This window comes from Poecile atricapillus, chromosome 18 (assembly GCF_030490865.1).
Source record: "Poecile atricapillus isolate bPoeAtr1 chromosome 18, bPoeAtr1.hap1, whole genome shotgun sequence".
Classification (NCBI taxonomy): domain Eukaryota; kingdom Metazoa; phylum Chordata; class Aves; order Passeriformes; family Paridae; genus Poecile; species Poecile atricapillus.
The window spans coordinates 10,156,115-10,181,923 of record NC_081266.1 but is presented as its reverse complement, the minus strand read 5'-3'; the positions used below and the strand labels follow the sequence as shown (position 1 = coordinate 10,181,923).

Below are 25,809 nucleotides of genomic sequence, written 5' to 3'. Positions count from 1 at the left end.
ACCTGAGCAGGGGATGAGGAGCTGGGCTTGAGCCATTTTGCACCACCTGGTCAGCGAGGACAGCCCAGACACTGCCCGTGTGAAGTTGCCTGGTTTTATTCAGGCAAATAGGGCTACATTTAACTAGACCAAAGCTGTATTACAACCACAATTTACCCAAAAAAGTAAGAACTCAATCCTGCAAGGCTTACAACACAACAAGGATGTCTCATGAGCTGGGCTCTGCTCTCCCTGCTCCCTGTTAAAACAGAGACCTGAGACAGAGAAGTGCTGCTCTCCATCCTGCACCTTGGGATCTGTCACTGACACAGCAGCCCTGAACCTGCTGCAGGGTGACATAACAACACAAGACAAGACAATAGAGTGGTAATTAATTCTTTAAATAGAAACACATCTTCTGAGAAGCAGAGGCAGTGGGAAAGGATGATGAGAACGTAAGAAGAGCCACCACGCGCCAGGGTCATGCACTGCCACAGGAGGCTTTTCAGGGAGTACCAGGACTGTTCCCCAGGGTAGCAGGAGGGTTCCCACCTGTCCCTTTCATCCTCAGCTGACACCTGGGCACTCCCTGTCCTGCTCTTGTCCTCTCCTCCCCACATGTGCCCCAGAGCTCTTACAGCCAGGGCGGTGGCAGCAAGAAATGCAACTCCCTCTGCTCAGCCTTTGCTCTGTGGCTCAGCACAGGAGGCAGCATGAGGCTGTTCTAATGAATAAGCCACACTGGGTGTATTTTTCTGAAGAAACCAAATGTGTAACCTCTGGAGCGAACAGAGACTAAAATAACTGCTCAGCAGACACAATGACAGTGGTGTCATGTACTACTGACAGCCAGAGAGCCGCTGTAATTGCCATTTATCCTAAGGAAGGGAACTCGAATGAATTAGAAATAACACAGTGTGTACATGCAGCTGCCATAATATAATTTTTCCAGGCAGCCTGGATACCAGCACTGCTGAGTTTATGATGCTTGGAATGGAATCTCAGAATATGAATCCATCTCCAATGCCTCCCCTGTAGAGACTACAAAAATACATTTTTAATCACATCCTAACTAGAGAAGGGCCCGAGACATTCTTGAAGAATTGAAATTTGTGTTCTGAAAAAAAGGTGTTCTGAACTCCTTACTGCAGTGGAAAACTTGAATTTTTGTTTTTGTTGTGTATATAAATATGCATATATTATACATGTCAATCCTTCATTAAATTTTAAAATACAGGGAACTGAAAAAAAAAATAAAAGAGAGGGGTTCACAAGCAGCTATAAGAATGTGAATGGTTTTCAAAGCATTAGAGAGAACAGGAGGCAATTTCAGGAATAAAAATAATGAAAGTTGGCATATTCCCTATGCAACAAAAAATCACTTACAGACAAAAAAGGGAGCAGTTGCAACTAAGTCTCAAAGACATTCAGAGCCATAAAAATGTATAAATAAAAGTTCAGTGAAGTTTTCCATGGAGTTGTACACCTTTAGTTTCTTCTCATAATCTTTATTCTTTCTCAAATTTCCACTTTCCAAAAATAAAAAAAAAAATAAATAAATAAAATAAAATAAAATAAAATAAAATAAAATAAAATAAAATAAAATAAAATAAAATAAAATAAAATAAATCAAAGCCCATCCTGGAGAATGTAGAGGGAAAATTGGCAAAGCCTGTTTTGTAATTACCTTCTTCAAATTAATTTCATAGCATTGCTAAAAATGAGTAGGCATTTTCAGTGACATCAGAACATTTATTCTGCTGAAATTTCATCCTTCTGAGCAGCTTTTGTTACAAATTCTGGTATCATAGATCCCCTCTTTTCTAGAGAAAAGAAATTGAAAGAAAATGAGAAGTTCATAAAGGTAGGCTGATAGACTGATACTACAATATTAAATGCTTTTTATTATTGCACTCTTTGCTACAGTTTTTCTATATAGAAACAGCATTTTAAAGTTGACAGAATTTAATTCTACAGAACAAAACAATGTATTGCAAAATCATATCTCATAAGGGATTGATCTGGTGGAATAAATCTTGAAACTGAAAGTCATTTAACTGTTCCATCTTTTTCATCATTCTTTGTTGTTCCTTATTATTTGTTCATGCTCAATATTTGTGAAAAAGTGATTTTTTTCCAATCCAGAATTTCTAGTGTTATATCTGTTTCTGTGAGCACTTACATCTATGGCCAAAATTTTGTCTATTTTCTGGTACTGCAGATATAAAGATATAAACTACACTCCCAATAAGCCATCTTCACTATAGCAGCCCTGGATTGTATAACATTTTTAATAAAATTACTTCTACTTTCAATAAAGAAATAATCACTTTTTCAACCAAATTTCATGTAAAGACAGCTACTTGTTCATTGAATGGTCTCCAGCAGGAAATAGGCACTAAAGGGTTGGATTGGTGTTGGATGGATCTCAGTAGCAGCTGTGGGGTGAAAAGAGAATGACCCAAAGGTAATGCAGCTCTCTTTGAAGAACGGAGGGAGCACAGAAAATGCTCTCTGTGCTCCATCTTTCTCTCTATTCAACTGCATTGGTTTCTCTGGGATATTTATTATCATATCCAGATACATAGAGAAAGGAACCTCCCAAATCAGAGGGCAGTAAGTATGCAAAATCTTCATTTGTCATCAGAAGAGTAATCTGAAGATGCCTATTTTTACACAGTTTTTTCTCCTTGAAACCATATCAATGCATAGTTCTTTATGACATTTTAAAACCAAGACAATGAGAGCAATCATGGTCAGTCAGCAGTGAATCTATAAAGCCACAAATGAGTATTTACAAAAGGGTGTGTTTGACCCATGTGGCACTGCAATTCCCACCAGCTGTGATGAACAACAGCAAAATCTTATGCTTACAATGAAAACATCTAATATGTGCAAGAATAATGCTTGAATGTTTACACCTTTTTTTTTTAAAGTGTAGTATTTACAGTAGTTCTTGCAATTAAACTTTGTTTCTGTTGAAACTCTAATTAAAAGTTATGTTTACAGAAAACAGCAAGGATGGTAGGCATTTGTAATAATCTGTGATAAATGTTACGAAATAATCACTATCATAGTTTGAAAGTAAACCAAAATCACACGCATTCCTTTGACCTTTGTAATAAATACTGGGAGAGAGGAATAGCATTTCTTTATTCTTTAATGCTGCAACACCCAGCCTACATCCCTGGTCAGTCCTGAAATATCTTCTGCACTAGCTATAAGAAATTTATTCCTCCAGTGTCCTGATCTTCTCTTTGTTCATGTATCTATATAAGGGATTCAGAGATATATGCACAAGCAAAGCCTGAAGGCTGAATTTACAAGGTTTCAGTAGCAATGAAAAAAAAAATCTAGATATAATGTCCCAATGTCTTTGCTGATCTTCCTTACTAGATTCCTTATAATCAATGCTTCATTTGGTGTGAAATTACAAAAATGAATATAATTTTGGTTAAAACTGCGAAGGAAAGTAAGAATTTGCTTGCTATCTCAGCTGGAGCACTCTGCTGCCTTTGACATTTTGACTATTCCTGGTAAAGTACTTAAAAAGTACATGAAGAAAGTGAAAAAAAAAAAACCCAAACAAATTATTTCCAGTCACTGCAGACCTGAATTATTTTTAAAGTGGTGATTGACTGCTGGAAGTCTCTGTACTCTCCTGAGTGATCCAGAAATAAATCAATTAAACAACTCCATTTTGTCTTTTTTCCCCCATTTTTTATTTAGGTCATTGTATCAAAGCTGGTATTTCAGTAAGCATTGAGGCACTTCAGCATAAAATCTGTGGCAAACTGCCTTTGGTCTGTCACATTTCGAGTCTCACTCAGGCTTGCTGACAGCTACACGGAAGCTGGCAACTTCGAAGCAGTTTGCCTGGGGAAGAATTCCTGTAAAACGAGTGGGAAATGGAGTCAGGGTGTAAGTCCAGCCTGATTTCCAAGGGCTGTCCCAGTGATTTGAAGGCTGATACTGGTGTGCCTCAAAGCAGGACATGGACAGCTGCTCTTGCCCAGGCTGGTTTTGAGGACAGAGAAGTTCCCAGCAGGAAAGTGGGAGCTTGGGTGGCCTCCCAGCACTTTGGGGTGGCATCCCACAGCTCTCAACATCCACCATCACCCTGTGCCGTGAAGCCAGCTGGTTCCCCAAGGCCCAAAGAAGGGATTTCCCCCCAGGTCTCTGCAGTGGGTTGGTAGCACAGTGCTCCTGGTTATCTGGGGGAAGATGTTGTGCTGGCAGCCTCTGCCTCACCAGCTTGTCACCTCGGACCGGGACAGAGAGACCTCGGCCAAGCTGGCCAAGCTCCCCTGGAGGACATTGGCACGGCTGGCTGCAAAAGGCCTGCTCTGCCCCACACAGCTCCTGCCAGCACACGTGCTGTGGGTGTGGGATATCCTAAGGGTGGGAGACGGGCAGGGCCTGGAGACGCTTTGTGCTGGAAGGAAAAGGCACAGGATGGTGGCAGGGTGGTGGAGCGGTGGGTGGGAGACAGGGGCAGGGCCTGGGGACACTTTGTGCTGGAAGGAAAAGGCACAGGATGGTGGCAGGGTGGTGGAGCAATGGGTGGGAGACAGGGGCAGGGCCTGGGGACACTTTGTGCTGGAAGGAAAAGGCACAGGATGGTGGCAGGGTGGTGGAGCGGGGGCAGGAAGGGGCCTGTGCTGGGCGCCTGCAGTTTGTGACATCACCAGAGCAACACTGGAGCGACACTGGAAGGATGGGGGAGTGAACATTCCATGCCATTCTGTCAGGTCACAGTGGCATGAGGAGCCCACTGTGAGCCCAAGTGAGATCTCGGCTATGCCACTGCAGTGAGGGGCCTGGAGCAGGCGGTGCACAGCCACCATGGATGAGAACAGATATCCTTTTCTTCTTCTACCTTCTCCTCTTCCTCTGCTCTCCCTGCCCTGTGACAGCTGCCATTGGGATGCCCCTGACATGGCCCTTTCCCCTCAGGCCTGGGCACACAGGGGATGCCCTGGAGGGCCTGGGGCAGCCAGTCCTGTCAGCCAGGGCCGGTTGATAATGTTTGGGTGGGCACAGTGCTGGGAGCACTCGTTCCCTGGTGTTTCTTGGCACTCCCCACCATTCCCTGAGCCTGCTGAATCCCCTCGGCTTCCCCACGTTTCCCTCCTCTCACTGCAGCCCTTTTTGCACCCTGACCACCCCTTGATCACACCCTCCCTTCGGCCCTTCTGTCACTGCTCTCTGGGACTTTGAGGACAGAGCAGAAATCTCTTCCTGCACACCTTGGGGCCTGCTGCATTCTCAGAGGGCAGAATGCAAGGATGTTCTAGAGTATGAAGAAAGGGAAGCACAATCTTCTTAGGTTTAATGAAATTAAACTTTTCCCCCTCATCCCCTCCATTAAAAGGCAATTTAATTGGCCAGAATCTTCCTTAACCTGACGTCTCATACGTGGTTTTGGAATACAATTCAGAATGATTTCAAGAATGGGAATGTTGATTTAGAGGGCTGCAGGAGGCTGCTTGAAAAAATGCAAATAAAATTTGATGAAGACCATTTAAAACATATTTTCAAGGTAAGGTGTATGTACATTAAGCAATGAATGGTTTAGAAGTTCAGTTACACACATCATATGTTTGCTGATTTTTTTCAAGTTAATTTTTTGGGAAATGTATTTCAAGCTAGTGTGGTGTGCAAAATCAGCAAAGAATTTTCCTCCTCCAGGTCTTTCATGTCTGTGTAAAATAGATAACCCAGGGTTTGAATTTGAATCATGAGCCTTTAGATTGGAAGGTATCTCTAAGATCACTGAGTCCAACCATTAATACATTGAAAAGTCCACCTCTGCAACTTGTCCCTAAGCACCACACCTGCAAGCATTTAAGTACTTTCAAGGAATGGTGACGCAGACACTTCCCTGGACAGCCTGTTCCAATGCTTGACAACACTTTCAGTGAAGAAATTTTTCCTAATAGCCTGGCACAACTTGAGTCCACTCCTGCTTGTCCTACTGCTTGTTACTCGGAGAGACTGACACCCACATAACTCTGTCTTTTCTCCACAACAAATTAGTGTAAGATGGAAAATATGTTGGTTTGGATTCCCAGGTTTTTTTTTGTAACATGTCTGTGCTTGAGAAAAGTTAAAGCATTCTGGTTTCATCCTATTCAGCTTCTCTGGTCAAGCTAATGAGCCCAGACATGTCTGTCTGATTCTGGACAGAGCCATGAGAGCAATCTTCTCAAAATCCTCTTTCCAGGAGGACAATTGGGATTTCTCTGAGCTGTTCAGGCTTTAGATCCAGCACACATTCATTCCTTTCTCCACTATACCTCTCCTGTAATATTTAAGAGGTGTGCCTGAATGGATGGGAATCGCTCTCTAACTCCCTGGGAATGGATTTGGCCTTGAGAGGTGGCAGTTTTTAAGATATTTCTGTGAAGATGACATGATACAGCTAGAAGCTGGACTTAAGTTCATTTAGTGTAGGCAAGCAAACTACTGCCAAGCAGATCTTGTCTCAGTGAGCAAATACTAACAAATGAGTACTGGATACATATTTTCTTCATGTAATGACTCAAAATATCTAAGATTTTCCCTTTTACATCATTTCCCCCCCAAAAAACCCCATCCGTCTGGTAATGCTTTTTCCCTAAGGGAATGAAAACAAGTCTGTATATATATATAAATATATATATATATATTTATATAAATACATGTATATTTACTTACTTTCACCTTTATAGATATGATTCTTTTGAGAATGTTGCAACCAGCTGGCAAATTTTGTCCTGATTTGGCAGAGACAATTAACTATGGCAAGTCAGAAAGGTCATAAGAAGGAAGGCACTAAGCTTTCCTCACCCTGTCTTCCTCTCTCATTGTTTGCCTTCTCAAACCAAGGTAGAACCAGCAGCATGAGCTCAACCCTGGCTAAAGAGGCTTCCTGTGGTTTTTTGAACTTTCACTGCATGGAGAAAGTTTCAAAGCTAGAGGATCTCTTGAGAACTTAAAAATATTTCTCGTTGTTCCCTCTATCTTCCCCCTGCTTTGGTTTCTGGCAGGAATGTGAGAGATGGTCAGCTGTGGGAAGAGAAAAGGAGATTTGAGGGAAGTGACCTGCAAAGAAGAAGTCTGATCTAGTTGTATTTAACAACATATTATACCCAATAGCCTGATCTAGTTATTTATAGCAGTACTGTTAGGTGCCCTATGCTATTTGAGAAAGATTTACAGGGGTTCAGTAGTTTGGGGGGTTCAAATATTTCATCAGTGAAATAATATGTAAAAATCCAAAGCATTCTGGATGTTACTGACATCTTTGTAATTAACTGCACATCAGCAGTTAATCTAATGGTTATACATAGCAAAATACATTTTATAGAAAGCTAATTTTAAGGAATAATCAGCTTTTTTTCTTCTCTGTTCTCTTTGAGCTTATTTTACTGTAATACTCTTTTGAGCAGTATCAGAATTATGAACATTAAGGTTTTAAGGAATAATAAATTTTCATCTAATTTCTCTCAAGACTTTGTCTCTTCTTTTTCTGAACAGCAAAAATTTGATGTGCATTAATAAAAATAGGAATGATAAAAATCTACCCCAAAAATTTACAATATCTTTTTATAGTGACATGATTTTTATCACTTTAATTTGAAGAGTTCTTTTGTGTAGTATTATTGCCTGTATTTCACCAGGAGGCAGCTAAAATAGAAACTTTACTTTTTTGTCCAGCTTCTCTTTGTGCCAGTAACTAAGTGAACATCCTCCAAGTCCTGATAGACTGTTTATTTTCAAAAGAAGTTGGTATTTTCTTTTCCTGCTTAATGGTTATAAGCAAATTTGCAGCACTGTTAAGAACATTAAAAATTGGATGGAAGAAATCAACCTTAGATGGGGAATTTCTCAGCAGTAATGAAATGTGTATAATTAGCATTTGTACAGAAATATTTTCTTGCTGGTGATTTCTGTTAATAATGATCATTATTATTCTCTTTTGCAAACTCAAAGCAAACACTGAAGTACTCATTTGTAAGATTTTTTCACTAGAACTCCTCATGAAATTTAATTTTGTACTCGTTTCAGTTATTTAATATATTTTTACTCCTATTGTACTTATTCAGAAGTGCAGAAAGAACTTTACTGCATAGGAAGGAACTGGCACCAGATCTTTAAACTTTTGGCTTTCATGGTATGGCTTCAAAACCAATCTAATTTAGCAGTAATCCAATCTCTTGATCAAAGAGCAGCCAGAGCTCAAGTAAGCAATTTCCTGCTTCTAGACATTTCTGTGGAAGCCAAACCAGCCATAGTAAGGGCCATGTTTGGATGTTTGGATGCTGGAACGTGGTGTCTTTGGCATCTCAGTTTAAGGAGCCAACAACTGAGAATTTTCATCAGTTTACAGTCATAATCACTGAGGCAGTGGATTGCCATTTGTGGTTTTTGTGAGCAATTTTGTCAGAAGATTTCTCTTGATTTGGCAGGTTTTAAGCAAAAATCAGGCTAAAATGTTAGAAACATTTATATTTCTATATTGATATTAATTAATTAATCAATCAATATCTAATTAATTAATTAATATATAACACATAATATATACAATATACAGCATATAGTATATAGTATATACTGTATTTTATATTATATATCAATAAATAATATTAATATATATAATATATAGTACATATAATAGAATATTGTATGTTATATATTATTATATATATGCTATTATACCTTAATATACATATTACATATTACATATTACATATTACATATTACATATTACGTATTACATTATATTATATTATATTATATTATATTATATTATATTATATTATGCATACATTAATGTTTCCATAGATTACTAGATATAAATATATTCTGTATTTATATTTATATTTGTATATAAATGCAATTTATATTTACAGATATTTATATATAAATATATATATCATATTTATATATCTATTATATTTATATATATGTGCAATTCATATATTTATTTCTATGCTTATTTATATATATATGCAGTTACTTATTTTAAGTAGAAAATTTTAAAGGAAAAATAGAATTGTTAAACCTGTGAAAAATGTAAAAAGCAGAAATGGTAAAAAAGCATTATTCTGCTCAAATTCTTTTGTGGCCTTTTAACTTTTCTAGTGACTTTTATACTGAAACACAGAAATTAATTACTATGCTAACATTTTGTAAGCTGTATGAAAACAAGCTTACAATTCAAGAATTCTGAAAGTGTAAATAATTAATCTAAGTTAAACATTCTGGCTTGTTAAGATTAGAACATGGTGTCATAGGTTATTACAAAATATCTTGTCTTCAAACTTGAATATTGTTTCGTTGTGAAACAATAAACTTCGTTTATTGAAGTGTTGAAAGGTTTGTATTTCTTGGTAATTTGGTCATCCTTATTTCATTTTTAAGATTACTGGTTGCTGATTTTGTGTGCAAATTTGACTGACAGTATTTACATTATGGTGTAAATTGCTGTTGGAGAGGTATTATACTAAATATATTTTCCACTTGATAAGTTTTATGCTGCACATTTATTTTAATGCATAGCATTTTAAAGATTTTCAACAATGTGTTTGAATATTAAAAATGCATTAAATCTAAATTTATTGCACTTATTTAGATGCTAATTGTGTCATATGGTCCATTTTACTTTATATAAAATATTTGTAGCACACAAAGTGTCATCTTAAAGTTGAGGAGTGTAATCTGATTGTAGTCACTGTTGCCTGAGGATTCTTCTATGATGCTCACTCTTATGGTCAGTTATAAAAGCGTGTTTGGTGCATAACTTTGTATAATTGCATGTTGTTTCATTAATTTCTTTTTTTTTTAATAAATTTTGGTTGCTTTTTTCCCTCAGGAAACTGTGGACAAACAGTCAGGAAATATTATTGGCATGGACGACTTCAGAGCAATTTATCGAGCTCTTGTACACAGGCCTGAATTTGAAGAACTATTCAAGGCTTACTCGACAGATGGCAAAATTCTACCTGACAGCCAGCTCCTTGAATTTCTTACAAAAGAACAATTTCAAACTGAAGCTAATGAAACAACTGCCTTAGAAATTATTATGAAGTATGAACCCATTGATGAAGGTATGTACAGTTTAACTATTTGATATCTAGCTCTTATTTCTCGTGCTTCTCTCAATGACTGTGTTGTCCTAAACCTCATATATTTATTTCTTTAAAAGCATGTCTTTTCATCTATTTATTATGTTTTCTTCCTGTGTTTTAATTTCTTTTTATGGTGCCCTCCTTTCTTTGCTCTGTTCTTTTTTCTGTCATTTCTTTATATTTTTATTTCTAGTCCTTCTACAAATTCTGTTCTTCAGCTCATTACAAACCATTTTCAATTTGTTTTTCTTAAAGTCCATATCTGCCATTTTTCTTCTCTGCTCGTTACACTGTCTTCTCTCCCTTGAGTAACTTAGTGAAAATTCAAGGCCTCAGACAAGACTTTTATGTCCTTCTGACTTCCTTGCAGGGGCACTGTGGAAAATTTTTGTAGGTGCCTGGTCACCTTTTGTGAATCACTAGAATGCTGAGATGAGGAGGGCTTCATAAATCTGTAACATGTTCTTCACCTATTTAAAGGTGCCTCAAGTTGGGGTGTAACACTTCTGCTGAGCATCACTGATTTCAACTTGTGGCAAAATTTACAGCTAGGAAAAGGATAGAACTGCATTTTGCTGCAAGCTGTTACTTTATTCAGTGGAATATGTTCAATTCTTTCGTTTCCTTGGTTCCCAGTCGTTGAAAACGGGTGGAATTGATAAGTGGTTAAGAAAAACAAACCCAAGGGGAAAATATTTCTTCTGGGATAATAGCACTGGATTTTCTATGGTGACCTGTGGTGGAAGAAGAAAATGGAAAATGCCACTTTTTCAATGAGAAACAGAAGAACATTGGGTGTTTCATTTAGAGGCACTTACTGTCCAGTAATAAAAACATGTGACTCCTTATGCCTTTACTCTTTAAGGCTGCCTTTCAAATTTAACTGTATTTTATTAAACATATTCTGCTCTTTCAGAGGAGCTAATGTTTACTAATTGTTCAAATTACCAGCTTAAAAGGTTCCTTTTATTTTGTGTCACCTGTTTTGATGGGAAAGTTCAAATCTATAGCACAGTTAAACAATGAATAATCTTCAGTCCATTAAAAACACCTTTATAAATATCAACTGAAGTTTCTATAGGTTTAATTTAATGTCTGGTTCAAATTTCAGATGCTGAGACAAATTCTTGTTTGTTTCTTCACCTGTGATAAATTTGTTTGTCTTGTTATTGGAAATAATCTTGCTGAACAAAATAACCTCTGTATTGTTCATGCTCCTTTGAGTGAATTCATACTCCCACTCAAACATATTTATTGAAAAGTTCCAGTTATGATTGACATGAGAGATGATTCATATGGTATTGTGATAGACCATTTTGTGTAAGTGTCGTTCTGAATTTGCTACAGAACATTATTCATCAGGATGATCTGTTGGACTCATCTGTCACCCTTGCCCTCCCTGTGTCTTACAAAAAGGGAAAAGGCCAGGCTTTGACATTTGATTGACAGGTTTGCTAATAGTAATGACCATTCTCTCATAAATGTGATAGCACTGCTATGTCAAGATTAGGATGAAAACAATGACTACATTTTACATCTAATTTAAATAAATCCATTTATAGCATCCAGTGCATCCCTAACATTTCTGCAGAGAGATTTTCAAAGCTATTGAGCCAGATAACTTTGAATTTACTCTCTGTAGGTACTGTAGCTAGCTCAGGACAGTATGGAATAAACTAATCTTTCATTCTTGTTATACAATTTAGATGCCTAATGTCAAAATACTACACTAACAGGTTTTTTCACGTGTGTGCTAAAACCTTGCATTTTTGGTAGAAAGAGCCATTGCTATGGAATTGATCACAAAATATGTGATTCACACCTGACAGTTGTGTCTTACTAGCACCCCAATGAGAGTTTTATTCTTCCCAAACATTCCATTATCTTCCCATTTTACTATTAGCTTTGAATAGAAGACTCAACTCATTAAATGAGATTAAAGAAAACATGCTAACTAAATATATTTTTTTAAGCTTGGTATATATGTCTTTTTTTTTTTTTAAAATACTTCTCATTTACATAGATAGGATTAGAGGCACAGTGAGGATAAGAAAGTGCATCCCAGTATTATTTACAATGTAGAGCCATTCAAGGACTCTATTCCTGCCTATTTTCCTGCTAGGCAATACAAAAACAGGGCAAAAATGCAATCCTGTCTTAAAAAAACAGCTTGCTTTGTAAATAACAATATAAGCCTGGTGCATCTGTCAGACAAGGACTTTGAGTAATCCAGAATGTATTTGTGAAGCAAAAAAAAACCATTCACAGTTTATTCCTAGTGCTCACAGTCGTGAAGGTTTTTTTTGGATTTTTGATGTATGTGAGACAGAGCTGAATGTAGAGCACAAATTTGCAGAAGAGAGCATTTGATCCCATTGGCCAAGGTAAATCAAACTTAATAAAGGAGACATCTCTGCCAAACTCCCACAGATTTCATAAAAAAATCATGTGGAGTAAGAAAGATGGCTTAAAAATCTCAACTAAGGCAATGGCTGTGGCTGGATTTGAGAGACACAATATATCAGATTATGAAAAGATGTGTAAAGGTCTAGTCTCAGGGAAAATTTTCAAGACAAGGTGATTATGAGATATAAACCCTTAGAAAAGTGAACTGCTGCTCAGATAGATACTTTATTCCAGCATGCACCAGCTGTAAGTGTGGGTAAGGGAGAAAAAGCCTCCCTAGAATATAAACTGAGACTAGAAAAGAATTAAGTGTATTATAACTTTAGTCAAGGAAATACTTCTCTCTTTACTGTTCCCTTAGAGCATGAATGTTTCATACTGATGTAGTCAAATTTCATAGTATGAAATTCCATCTGATGATGTTTCTGCCTGACTTTTAATGACTGAAAGATTCCTCCTTCCATTATAGCGGAGTAAAACCCTTGTCTGTGATTGCAAGTATTTCTCATGGGTTCACCCCTAAAATTCCCAGCAAATGTATCTGTACCCACTCCACTCTGTCTGTCCCAAGTACCATAGACATTTAATTACTCATTTAGCTCTCTGGAAGCAAAGAGCACTCACATACATTTAAAAACATGGGAAACATCTCTCTCTCCACATTTCCTAGTCTCACATTCCGTTCAGGCTCTTCTCCTCCCCACTCCTGAGTCTCTATTTCAGTCCAGACACCTCTCCCAGACCCTGGCAGGGCTGCAGGTTGTACTCAGTCCCTTCAGGAGGAAATGGGTCTTGCAGGAGGCTCTGGCCAGTGCAGAGTGATTTCTTGCTTGTTTTGTCTGCCTCATTGTGGGTACTCCAAAGGCCTTCAGGGCAGCAAACATCTTGTGATAGTTTTCCATTTTTTCTTTCTGAAGAGAAACACTTTCAAAGAAATTCCAAGGTAAATAAGAAAAATGGAATGTAATAAACTCTGAAAATAATGTATAATGTAATCCAAGTTTTTCAAATACCCAGGTTCAAATATCCATAATTCCTCTCTGATATGACAGTATTTGTATATATGGCAGAGCTGGAGTTTACCCTAACAGGAGGAATGAGAAAAATAATTTTGTCTTAAATCAGATTAAAAAAAACCCCAAACAATATTAAGGAATATTGTTAATAAAATGAATTGTACACTATCCAAAAGAGGAGGGCAAGACAAAAGAAATCATTGAACTTTGTGAACAAAAAGAGGCAACGAGAAGACAGAAATCTTTTCTTGCCTTCCCTTTCTACAACAAATGGATAGGTGTGTGCACACTAACTACTGCTAAAAGGTCCTAATGGAGAAAAAGACTGAGGTTCCTCCAGGGGAGAAATGTAAGGTCTTGATGAAAGTCTTTTCACTGTGGAATAGTTATGGAGATGAATTCCCATTTCCTTTAATGTAGAAGCAGAAAATGTCTGTAAGTGGTCAGAAAATAGCATGGCTGGGCTATTCCTCAGAAATGTAAGCTCTGTAAAAATACAAAGATTTTTAGTCTGTTGATTGGAGACATGAGCTGAATGTTTTACTGAAGTCTATGAGCTTACATATTGACTAACAAAACAATGTTAGATGTTCATTTTTTGGGGATTATGGTCATTAGCATATTTGCTTGAACATTAATTTCTCTTGAGAATATTGCAGTTAACTTTTGTCGATGACAAGAACAGCCAGGAAAACATCATAAATAATTCAGAAAAAAAGCAAGACTTTGAAAAGCCAGTATTTTTTCACTAATTTAATAAATAAATGCAGAAAAGGTAGAACATAAAAGATGTACACACACACACAAATAGTTACTAGCTCTACTTGTAATTGCTCAGAGAAATCTATAGACCATGAAAAATAAAATAATCCAAAATGAAATCCAGACAGCTCATGTAATTCATTAGAGGCAAAACATACAGGATGAGTGTATTCTGTTTTGAGTAATGTGAAAAAATTCAAAATGTTTTTTAAAGATCCAGACAGTAGAAATTTAATCCAGTTGTTACAAGTATAGAACAATATACTACGTGCATGTGGATAAATCTATAGGATTCACTTTTCAAGAGTCATCAAGGTTGCATGAAGTCATCCTGCAAATCTCTCAGCTAAAAGAAGACCAAAGAAATTCCCGATGCAACAAGTACAGTCGGTTCTGTAATACTATTAATATTATTAATCTGAGTAAGATAGTCAAAAATATGGATGGAACAGGGTAGGACCTTCTTAAATGATGTAATCAGGTCAGTGAAGACAGGTTGACAAATCCAAGTTCTTAGAAAATTGTAACAAGCTTGACTAGTACAAGTCAAAGGTTACTTTTGAAAACAGGGGGGAAATGAATGATGAATTGAAAGACTGGAAAAGATCAAATGTAATATTTGTTTTAGAAAGGGAACATCTAAAGAACTAGTCACTGTCAGTGACTAGAAAAAAAAAAGGAGAAAATAATAAATACGTAAACCCTTCTAAGACGGTAAAAGTGAGTTGCAGTTTGTCAGGACATTCCATGAAGAAATAGTATCCTGTTTTCTCCTATGAAAGATTAACAATACAGATGGATAGCAGAAAAACGAAAATTATCAGAAATCTGAAACAGAAAATGCCCTGGATTGGATTTTTTTTTGAAGAAAGGAGTGGAAAGTGGGAAGTGCCAAAGCAGTGTTCATAAGAGAAAAAGTGTGAAAAAAGAGGAGAGGAATAATACCAAACAGAACAAATATTTTGGACAGCAAGGAAGTTTCAGGGTAAATTTCTGTTTCCTAATTATGAAAAATTTCCTAACAAATTTATTTAGCTGTTGAAATGGTTTTATTGGGTTGTCTGTGGATTCTTCATCAATGGAAGACTGGAAGAATAAGTTCAGAAAGACTTCTGTTAGGAATAAGTTGTTGGGTGAATGTATGTTTGATGTCTGGATGCCCTTCTGTTTTTCTTTATCATTGTAAGATTGCAAGTTTTCTAGTTCAAAGACCTGTGTAATTGAGAAACAATTATTTTCTGTAAATTCTCATCCAGGTGTAAAACTTCCAGTCTGTCACACACCAAAGATGGATAATTGCAATTCTAACTTGTACATTCTGATTCTTATAGCTGCAGTAAGAATTACCAGGGCAGAAAAGGGGGTTTTCCTACTGGTATTTCCAGTCCCCAAGTTTGTATACATCGACTTCTAAACTATTATTAACATAAAATAATCTTGGATTATTTACTTATTGTTAACTACTAGCCTAACGGTGACAATAAAATTATTTTAGAGTAAGAACTGAGCAAAATCCCTCACTAATTCAAACTATATTTTGAAGCAAATCTAACTGTTGAGATTATATCATTTGTAAAATGACTGCATTACAAACATGACATTGAGAGCAGTAGCTGGCAGTGTAATGGCTCTGTTTGCCATTAAATCAGTCAAAACCAAAACAAATGGGATGACTATCACTGGTATGGACTCAATTAGTTCATTTTGTTATAAATATAGTAGTGTAATAGGCTTGATTTGCAATTCATCTGTGTAGACAGTTATTTCTTTGGTTAAAATGCTATTTTTATTTCAAGTATTTCTAAACATGATTTGATCAATATTTATTTGGAACTTTCCACCCCTGGCGAAGACATTTGGTGCTAGAAGTCATAGTTTCTGCAAGATTATATTGAGAATTTCTGACTTTTTAGAGAACAATCCTGGTTCTTTTAAAAGAGAAGATTCCCTTAACACGTTGTCTGGCATGTTACTTTCCAAAGTAAATGACAAATATTTTATTTATATTTAATTAGGACTACTGAAAATTCTTCTTAGTGCTGTCCATAGAAGAATAAAAGTGTCAAAACACATTTTTTTCCTCTCAGAAGTTTGAACCACAGCAATTCAGCTCCAGAGTCACACGTATCTGATGTTTGTGTTGTTTATACATTTGGTATGAATTTTAAAATTGCAGGAAAGCTTTGTGCTGTATAACCTTTAGCAGTGTTCAGAATTGGCTATTAAAAATTTCAGAAAGTGCATCAGAGTGGCTTCACAACAGAGATTTATTTTTTTTTCCTTTTGTTTTTGTTCAGTGAGGAAGAAAAGGCAGTTGTCATTTGAAGGATTTATAAGATACATGAACTCAGACGAATGTTCAATATTTAAAAGCCAGCACAAGACCGTCTATCAAGATATGAACCAGCCATTATGTGACTATTTTATTTCATCTTCTCACAACACCTACTCGATAGCTGACCAGCTAATGGGACCCAGTCACTTATGGGGCTATATCAGGTATATAGACATAATTTTTTAATATTTTAAACTTTCTTTGGCTTTTTTTTTTTTTTTTAATTAATGCTAAGTCACATACAATCCTACTTGGAAATAAGGGACAAAGCCATCAAAGATACAAGTTGAAATGAGAGTGGTATTTTATTTTGTGTGTACACTTTTCAATATATTTGCCAAACCATCTGTTCATAGTCTGGAAGCAATCTATTTTTTTCACTTACATCTCAGAAAATCAACCTTGCAGCAAATGGAATCTATAGTATATTGTACAGTACACGATTAAATCAGTTTTTAATCTCAACACGCCATGCAAAAAATAAATAACTCCCTGAAAGTAATGTAAAATTCCTGGGCAAGCTGTGATCTGTTCAATGTAGAAGATGTGTGTTGGAGTATGTCTGTGTCAAGGATATCTGTGTTCAGTGCATGTTGCAGTGTGGGCAGGTTAGAAACAACAAAAACAACAAAACATGGGCATTCAAGTAGGCAGCAGGGAGAGGAACCTGTGCAGTGTGTGACTCCAAGAGGATGATGACCAGGATGCCTTATTGCCAAGACAGGGAAGAAAGAAATTAATTGTGTAGTAAATGCAACACTGAGAGGGCAGGATGTATTAAGAATTAGGAGGAGATGTGTCCAGAATTATTTGTACTACTTTAATGAAGAGAAAGCAGCAGGAATCATCATCTATCTGAACACTTTGTAATTTTTTTTTGGTTGCTCTCTTGATGTTCTTTAGTGACTTGCAACCATCAGAAACAGTACTGAATTTCTAACAGTATTTAAAATTCCATTATGTTAATGCTGCCTTGCTGAAAGTAATTGCAAAGAAGGTATAACCCCCTCTCTCTTTATCTCCTATATGTGTGAGGAAAATGCTAAAATCAGCTAAAGGCATATTTGACATATTGTTAATGTGTGAAAAGCAGGATGTAAAAGACAGCTTGGTAATTAAGTAAAACAGTTTATAAGAAATGTTTCAGTTAGTTGCAAGTCAAATATTAGAAACCTAAGAATTTAAGGGATGACACTAACATATTCAGATTAAAGCAGTAAAGTCAGGGTGTCTCAGAAACTTTAGCACTCTTAGAAATGTGGTCTGGGGAGAGGAACTGTTTTATGTAAAGACCAAGCGCAACCTGATTCTCCAAGTACTATAGATTTTTAAATATAGTGATTCTCAAAATTCTAAGCAAGTTTGGAATAGTAGCACAAAATAGCATTGAAAATATTTATTCTTTTATTTTAAGTGGCAAATTGCCTTTGTTCCAGAATTCCTTTATTGAAATCTTTGATTTTTAGCCTTTTAAGGAAAATAATGCAGGTAATCCCATATTCTTTAAAGGTCTAATAAAGTTTATTAAATAACACACACCTAAAACAGGCAGAAACAGAAAGTATGTCTGTCTCATATAATTCTGTAGGATTTCTATTTATGGTGAAAATGAGGTGTTTTTTCTGTAATTAATCCCTGTGCTTGTAATCAGAAACACAGCAACTTGTATAAAAAAGTTTGCTATCTTTCTTTTGGCTGCAAAATTGTTTCTCTTGTTCTTCTGAAGTGCTCTGTTAAAAGGATGCCGTTGCCTGGAGATTGACTGCTGGGATGGCACCAACAACGAACCTATTGTGTATCATGGTCACGCTTTAACAAGCAAAATTCCATTTCGCTCTGTAATTCATGTGATTGACAAGTATGCATTTATGGTACGTACAGATCTGTGTGTGTATACATGAGTTGGTTAGAATGGGATGGTGGCTTTAACTAAGTGGGGACATGGCTCTTGTAAATTCTCCAGGGTAAAAAAAAATGCAACAGAGACTGTGGCAATGGGTATTTTAAAAATTAATTGCAGAGCAATTGTGCTATTTGTTCTTAAAGTATTTTAAAATCTTTTTAAAGGAATCATAATCATTTTTCCTGATAATGAATATAAACCAAACTTAGTGCAAAGGATTCAGGTGATCTCACTCAGCTTGTTAGGTGGAATTCTCACCTGACATAATTTAAACAAGGACTGAATCTATATTGAAGACCTAGTTCAGATTTTTTCTGATGTTTTCCTCCTTCTTTATATCCCTTAAAGGTTTTTTTGTCACTTACTCTTCTGCTGCTATGAGTCTGTCTTGTATCCTCTGTGTGAATTTATAAAATAGACAAAAATATTAGATAATAGATGAGTTTGAGACTGTGTTTTCCATTTCCTCTCTTTTGATTTTGAATGTTGACACTGATAAATGTTAGCAGCTACTGATGTTTTTTGGTCAGGTGACCCATCAGAGCAAAGTTCCTTTTACCTATCTCTAGAAAAACACTGAAATCTGGAGAGTTTTTGCACCGTCTCAGGCTTTTGTATAAGCTTCTGGTGAAACTCCTGCTCAAAGGAAGTGCTGAATGACAATTAAGATAAATCTCAGAATCAGGCCAGCATTATGTGTGTGAATATATACATCCACGATCATAAATTTATGTGGATTTTCATGCATATGTATTTATAGCCTTCTCAGTGTTAATCAAAGCTGTGTTTTTTTTCTGTTTTCTATATAAAACTTAATTAATCTCTGATTTTAAAAGTGAAATTAAAAACATGATTTTATTCCACTGTTTTTCAAAACCCACTGGATAAAACTTTCCTCTTCTTGCTAACACACAGCATATTGTGCTTAACTCTAATTCAAACTTCAGTTCTCAAGCCCAAGTGCCAATGAGATGATAAAATCACAACAGGTCATGGTTGGTACCAGCTGTCCATGCAGGCTGAGCTTTTCTTCTCTTAAAAGTCAATAGCAAGTGCTCAGGAGACAAATGTAAAGACAGGAAAAACATAAAATGGTGTTTTCCTTATTGACAATTTAGGCTCTGCCTGAGCAAAGATTTCATTCAGACTATATTTTTGGTATCCACCAGTATTATTGGCAACTTATGAGATTTACTTATAAGTCTAGATGGATGCATTTCTTTTGAGTTCTTCTCTAATTTTTACTAATTTTCTCTTTTTCACCTTTTAGCTTTAATTTTTACTCAATTACCCTTGCTTGAGTAGTGTGATGAGAAAAGTGTATACTGTCCCTAGAAAAGTTTGTGGTATTATCAAAAATAAAAAATATCCATAGCTTGTTCATGTAAAGGAAATCATTTCTGAACAAGCTTTGGGGAGACTATCAGAGTCTTGATAGACTATTTGAAAAGTAGTCAAAAAATCTGTCATAAACTAAAGCAAAAGACATTTAATTCTGATTTATGCTTTCAATTTTAATTTTAGAATCTGATTTTAGCTTTTAAAACCAAAACAAAGCAGTCCTTTTTTCATATATGTCTAGCTCTGTTTTAACTTTCTGAAGGTGCATTTCTTTTTTCTTCTTCAATCGTGCTTTCTTTTTTCCACAAATGTTACCTGTTTTATTGTGTTACTAACCTGGAACAAGTGATCTATATTCTGAAGTTTTTGAAAATGAATGTAAATACAGATGGCCAAGGGGACTTTTGTAAGATATTTTGGAAAAGCAATTATTCATATTTTTATTTATTAATAATAAAATCCTAAAATTATATTTCCAGTTATCTGCCTATCCAGTTATACTGTCTCTGGAGAACCACTGCAGCCCTGAACAGCAGGAAGTAATGGCAGACTGCTTGAAAAGTATTCTAGGTGACAAACTTCTCACTACACCAATTGGTGGTGCAGTAGATATGACTGAACTGCCTTCTCCTGAGGTAATAACTTTTCATTTTTCTCTATGAAAGAAATGAAAAAAATGGTGGAGTTCTGTTGCCGCCCATTTGCTTGGTTTTATTAAGTTCAGAGGTGGTTTACCCCAGTTGCTCCCCTGTCATAAAGAATGGTTTGTCCCCAGTTGCCCATCGTTGTAAACCCTTCCCATTTTTCCAGATTGTTCCCCATCCATCACCCCAATCCTGCCCCTAAGCCCTATCAATCTATGTGAACCCCCACCTTTTGTTCCAGTTCTTTCCTTGCCTATCATCCCTTCCTCGACGCCCCATTGATTGTACAGTTGCTTTCCCTCCCCCGGGTCCTTACCACTGGTCCTGCATATTGTAATCCCCACCCATAACCCCTCTGTTGCTGTTGTCCCATTGGTCACCATACGAGCCGCCCACGGTCCTTAAAACCTGGCGCATGGGGGTGCCCAGGGTCTCGGCTCAGACCTCTCCCCTGTGATCCCAGCCCTGCACCTGTTGGAATAAACTTGTTCCTGGGAAATCGGGAGAGCCTGAGCACTCTTTCTCCCTTCGCCACAACCCGTGTCGCCCTGTGAGCCACAACGCCAGAGCGCAGAGGAGCTCTGGAGGTTCCAGGTTGAGCCTCGCAGTGCTTGCCTGGTTCCCCACTCCTGCCGCTGACATCGGCCACAGCTAGCCGAGGCAAAAGGGGCCGAGCGGGCAGCGACAGAGTTCTTCATTATTTTTTTTTTTCAGTCCTCTTGGACTGAATTTATGGATCACATCTGGTGTCAGAAATAGACTTCAGGTAGTATTTAAAATTTAAAATTTAAAAATATTTAAACTGCACCAAAAAAACACATGAAAATATATCTGTTATCTGCTGATTTATTTTTTTGTTGCTTAAATTGAAGGAAATTCCTGAAATTTAAACATGTTATTGAAATGGAAACCTGAGCCTACATTTTTTGTCAATAACAGTGATGATGGAGGTTTTTTTTGGTCCTCTGCTACTGCAAAGCCATTCTCTTTCTCAGTGTGTTTCTCCCTCAGACAGCGTTTCTCAGCGGATGGCCCGAGACCCCTGGGACATGAAGTCAGAAAAGGCAATTAGATGGGTGTTGAAAATTTTATTGCAAACTAAAACAAATACATTTCCTTTGTTCCAGTCTTTGCACATAATTTTCTTTCAAGGACAAAAACTTTTTTCAAGTCTTTTGTAGCACAAATACGTGCACACATACAAAATACTTATTTCAGCTTCTCGCTGTTGCCAGTATAGCCATATTTTATTCCTTGTGTTTTTACAGTAGCTAAAAAAATGCAAATGAAAATGTGGGAAGGAAGCACTGTCATAAGGAAAAACAACACACAAAAGGTGTTTAAAATAATTTTTTAAGGATTTCTCAAGGAAAAATATTTTTGAAGTGATCTGTGCAAGAAGATGTGCTGAAGTATTACCGCACTCTTATATTTCCATAACAATGTTGTAATATTTAATGTTCACGTTTCTCCACCCTTTTTTTTTCTTATTGTAGCAATATATTTTTTTGCATCATGGTTTCCAACATAATTTTGAAGCCTTGAAAACTGTTTTTTCAATTAGGAAAAAATCTAAACTCTATCAAACAGGAGGGCTTGTTGTAAAGCTTCTCAAATCACAGCTGGATTCAGTGTAGGAGATGTGCAAGGATCATATGTCCTCTGAAGCAAGCACAAAATCAGTGAAATGGAATCACTGAATCACACACTTAAAAATATTAATTTCTATGATATATGTCCCTTAGCATATGGTTACTGTGATACAGGGAGTTCATACTTCATATTTCCACAGCTTAGAGTTTTCATGAGTCAGCTCTGTAGAGTTTTGCCTGAAAATGGATTGCTGGGTCTGTGTATGGAAATGCTGTCAGCTGAGATTAATTCTCCTGAGCTTTTAACATATTAAAGTATTGTGAGACATATTTCCCATCTGTGCAAGGTGTAAGGATTACCTAAATAACGCCACTGTCGTCACCTGATTACAAAAGTTTTAATTCAGAAAATTATTATCTTGAGAATGAACACAAATGAGGATCTTCTCTGTTTCTCCTAGGTTTTCTGATCATGCATGTAAGAAAAGTCAGTAGGACTTTACTTAGCAATGGAAATATGTAGCTATGACTGAATTTGTAAATTCAGTTATAAGCTTGACTTTGGCTGGCATCTTTTTGAAGAGCCAAAAAAGGAGTTTAGTGACATCACATCTTTAAAGCTTGGGACCTTGTGCATTTTCAAGGCCTGGGTAAATTCATTGTCATTTGAGAAAACCAAATTCTGAATTTAGTCTTCAGACTGCTTTACTCAAGCTGTGCAAAAGAGATGTTACAGAACCACAAATGATGAATTTGAAATGCTCTTTGTTGGAAGGATCCTCAGTTAGTGTGAAAAAGAAAAAAGCTGTCACCTATATAAGTTGTTGGTCCACTTTTTTCAAGATGGAGCATTAGCAAGAAAAGGGAAAAAGCCACCTCAGTGTTCTTCAAGATCAGAATTGAATGGTTATTTTGTGTGTACATGAAGTGGGAAATCACATAGTTTCTCCAAACACTTCAAAGAAACATTAGACAATTACAGGTTCCTTTTAGGTTTTGGAGTTTTGGAGGCTTCCATTGAAATAATTTTCTTTTATATGGTCAATCTTCTACTTCTTTCTTTAAGTAGGTCTTGAACTATACCTTTGTCAACTGAGATGATTGTGTGTGTGTGGAAGGAGGTTAAAATGAGGAACACGCCCACTCTTAGGTGGTTCCTTGGACCACCTTGCAATGATGTCTCCTACCATTGTAATTCTAAGTGAAAATCACATGGAGGCGCAGGAAATAAAAGCGGAGGATCACTGAACACTTCCTCTCTCTGCTTTTCCCAACACTTGCTTCATCTGAAAAACAAACCCCAGAAAATTTCAGGACTAAAGGTTTTTTAATTCTTTGCCTTCAGTCATATATTCACACTTCCATCTGACTATATTGATATTATTAATTCCCTGCAATTCCTGTATCCTGTGGCATCTCAGCACACAATTCCTCCTCTACATATGGAGGAAGGAGAAGACTTTTGCACTACTTCTTTCTTTCCCACAAACTTTATCCCATGAGAAACTGAGGCTGCTTTTAAGCTTCACCTGTCCCATCTCTTTCCCAAGAAGATGTTTTGCCACCCAAAGCGACAGACCTGATACAATTCTCTGCTCCCAGTCTTGGCCATCATGGTGCTTCTAAAGAGACTTCATGAACTCCCTCTAATCTTCACTGGAATAACAGGTCCTTTGAGTCAGGTCCTGCATTAAATTAGATTTGACATCAGTGACGGGCGCCAGACATCTCTGCTGGTTGTACCAGCACTCGTGGTGATGTGCTGATAGAAAGTGAAGGAATGAAGTGCCTTATGCAGCAATTTGTAGATGAACTTAGAAAATATCAGGATGCTAGAAGAGATAAGGTTTTACTTACCCTGCTGTGTTCTTCCTCTCAAGAGATCTGACAGCAATTGAAAGGAGCATGTGGGCATCCAATATAACACAGAAAAGAATGTAAGCACATTGATGCTTTGATGAAAGTTTGTTCCTCAATTATTTTGCATTGTAGAGCATTGAACTGCCTTACACTGCTGACAGGATAGATATATCAGATAGTTAGGAATCTTTTATTATTTGCAGGTTTCCTGTCACAAAGCTGGAATGAGATATTGCTGTGTGATTAACTGAAAGTGAAGTGGCAACTACTGTGATTTTACAAGTTCTCTTTAATGTTTACCACACAGCTGCAAGATCAATTACTGCATTGTGATGTCTCAGAAGCATTTCTGGCCAGGATTGCCAAGGCTTCCCTATGGTTGTTAAACCTGTGGTGTCCAAATAAAAGGATCTGTTTAATGAGATCCTTGAGAAAGATCAATAGAAGGTCTCCAGTACAACTTCATGGGCTATGGATATTTTAAATTCTGCTATTATGGGGAAAACCAGCTAACTCCATAAGCCAGGACTCATCCTTCACACTTTTCTTCACCTTTATCTACTCAGTATAAAAAGGAGAGCTTTCTCTACACAGTGAGTGTTTTCAGTGAGAAATTCAAGATTAAGCACATCTAATTCTGTTGCTTCATTTATGAGATTAATTCCTATTTATTTTGACCAACACATTCACATATGCAAATGTCTTGACCAAGTCTTTGCATCAGAAATACTTTTGTTTCTTAGCAAGTCAAAATGTTTCTAGTCACTCTTATGCCTTTCGATCAGTCTATGGCATCTATTCTTTACAAAAAATATGAAAAAAAAAAAAAGAGAATGTGGTATGTCTTGGTGATGACCTCAAAAATAATAATAAAAAAATCCATACTGTTTCTCATAAAATATCTGGAATCTCTAGGCTGTAGTGAGTACATACAGAAGACTCATCTAATTCCTTCACTATTTTTAGGCATTGCACTCTTGAGGGAACATGATTTTCCCAGAAATGTGGTAAACATGTGACAGTCATTATCTGTTAATAGCTTCTTTGCATTGTAAAGCGACTTCAGGAGGTAACTAAAAACAAGACATTGCCATATTTTATATCATTACCCAGGTAGGTCTTGGGTCAATGGCTTATTTGGTGTATAAAAATCATGTGGTTTGTTTGGTAAGGCATCTTCTTGGACCATTGAACTTTGGTAAGGAATCTGTGCAATGAAGACTCTGAGCCAACCTGTAACCATCTTTCTCTGCAATCATCTGGACTTATTTCCAATGCATCCAGAGATTTAGTTGCCCATGTAGAATATAGTTTCAGCTATAGCACAGCTATTTATCCTTAAGTAGACTTAAGGTAAGTAGACTTACCTGAAGTCTACTACAGAGCACAACACAGAAATGGAATTTTCAGGGTAGGGTGCTTCTCACTGGGTAAATGTGTTGTAGGAAAACTTGCTATGAGGTAGCTAAAATGCTGCTCCTGATATAATTAATATTTGTTTGCCTAGAGCTCAGACCTTGCTGGTGGTATTGATTAAAAATATCTGTATAATAAGTATACAGTATTGATATAAAGTATCTGTAGATGATAACTGCGATTTATAAGGCTGCCACAAAGACATCCATTCACACTTCACTAAGTGTGATTCGTTAAAGATAGCTGGTGTTGGGTTTTTTTAACAGTTGTACTTAACAAATCTTGTCATTGTCTCAAAACCTTTCCCTGTGTCAGACTTCACAGGAGGTGTTGTATCTTAACCCTATATCAGTATTTAAGGCAGCAGTATAATTCTTGAAATAGAATATTATGTAAAACTCAGAAGAGATTTTAACTTTGTTACTTAGCAAGATTTTCAA

General features: G+C 36.7%; 1 protein-coding gene across 1 annotated transcript in view; it reads left to right on the top strand.

Moving 5' to 3' along the window:
* The first annotated feature begins 4,203 nt into the window (after positions 1-4,203).
* The window catches only part of LOC131586099 (1-phosphatidylinositol 4,5-bisphosphate phosphodiesterase zeta-1-like), a 49,986-nt gene continuing 28,380 nt past the window's right edge, over positions 4,204-25,809 (top strand). Inside the window, exons 1-6 of the mRNA XM_058852838.1 lie at positions 4,204-4,358; positions 5,371-5,521; positions 9,839-10,073; positions 16,576-16,777; positions 18,340-18,484; positions 20,337-20,492. Of these exons, the coding sequence (XP_058708821.1) occupies positions 4,204-4,358; positions 5,371-5,521; positions 9,839-10,073; positions 16,576-16,777; positions 18,340-18,484; positions 20,337-20,492 (1,044 nt within the window). The remainder of the gene's footprint in view (positions 4,359-5,370; positions 5,522-9,838; positions 10,074-16,575; positions 16,778-18,339; positions 18,485-20,336; positions 20,493-25,809) is intronic.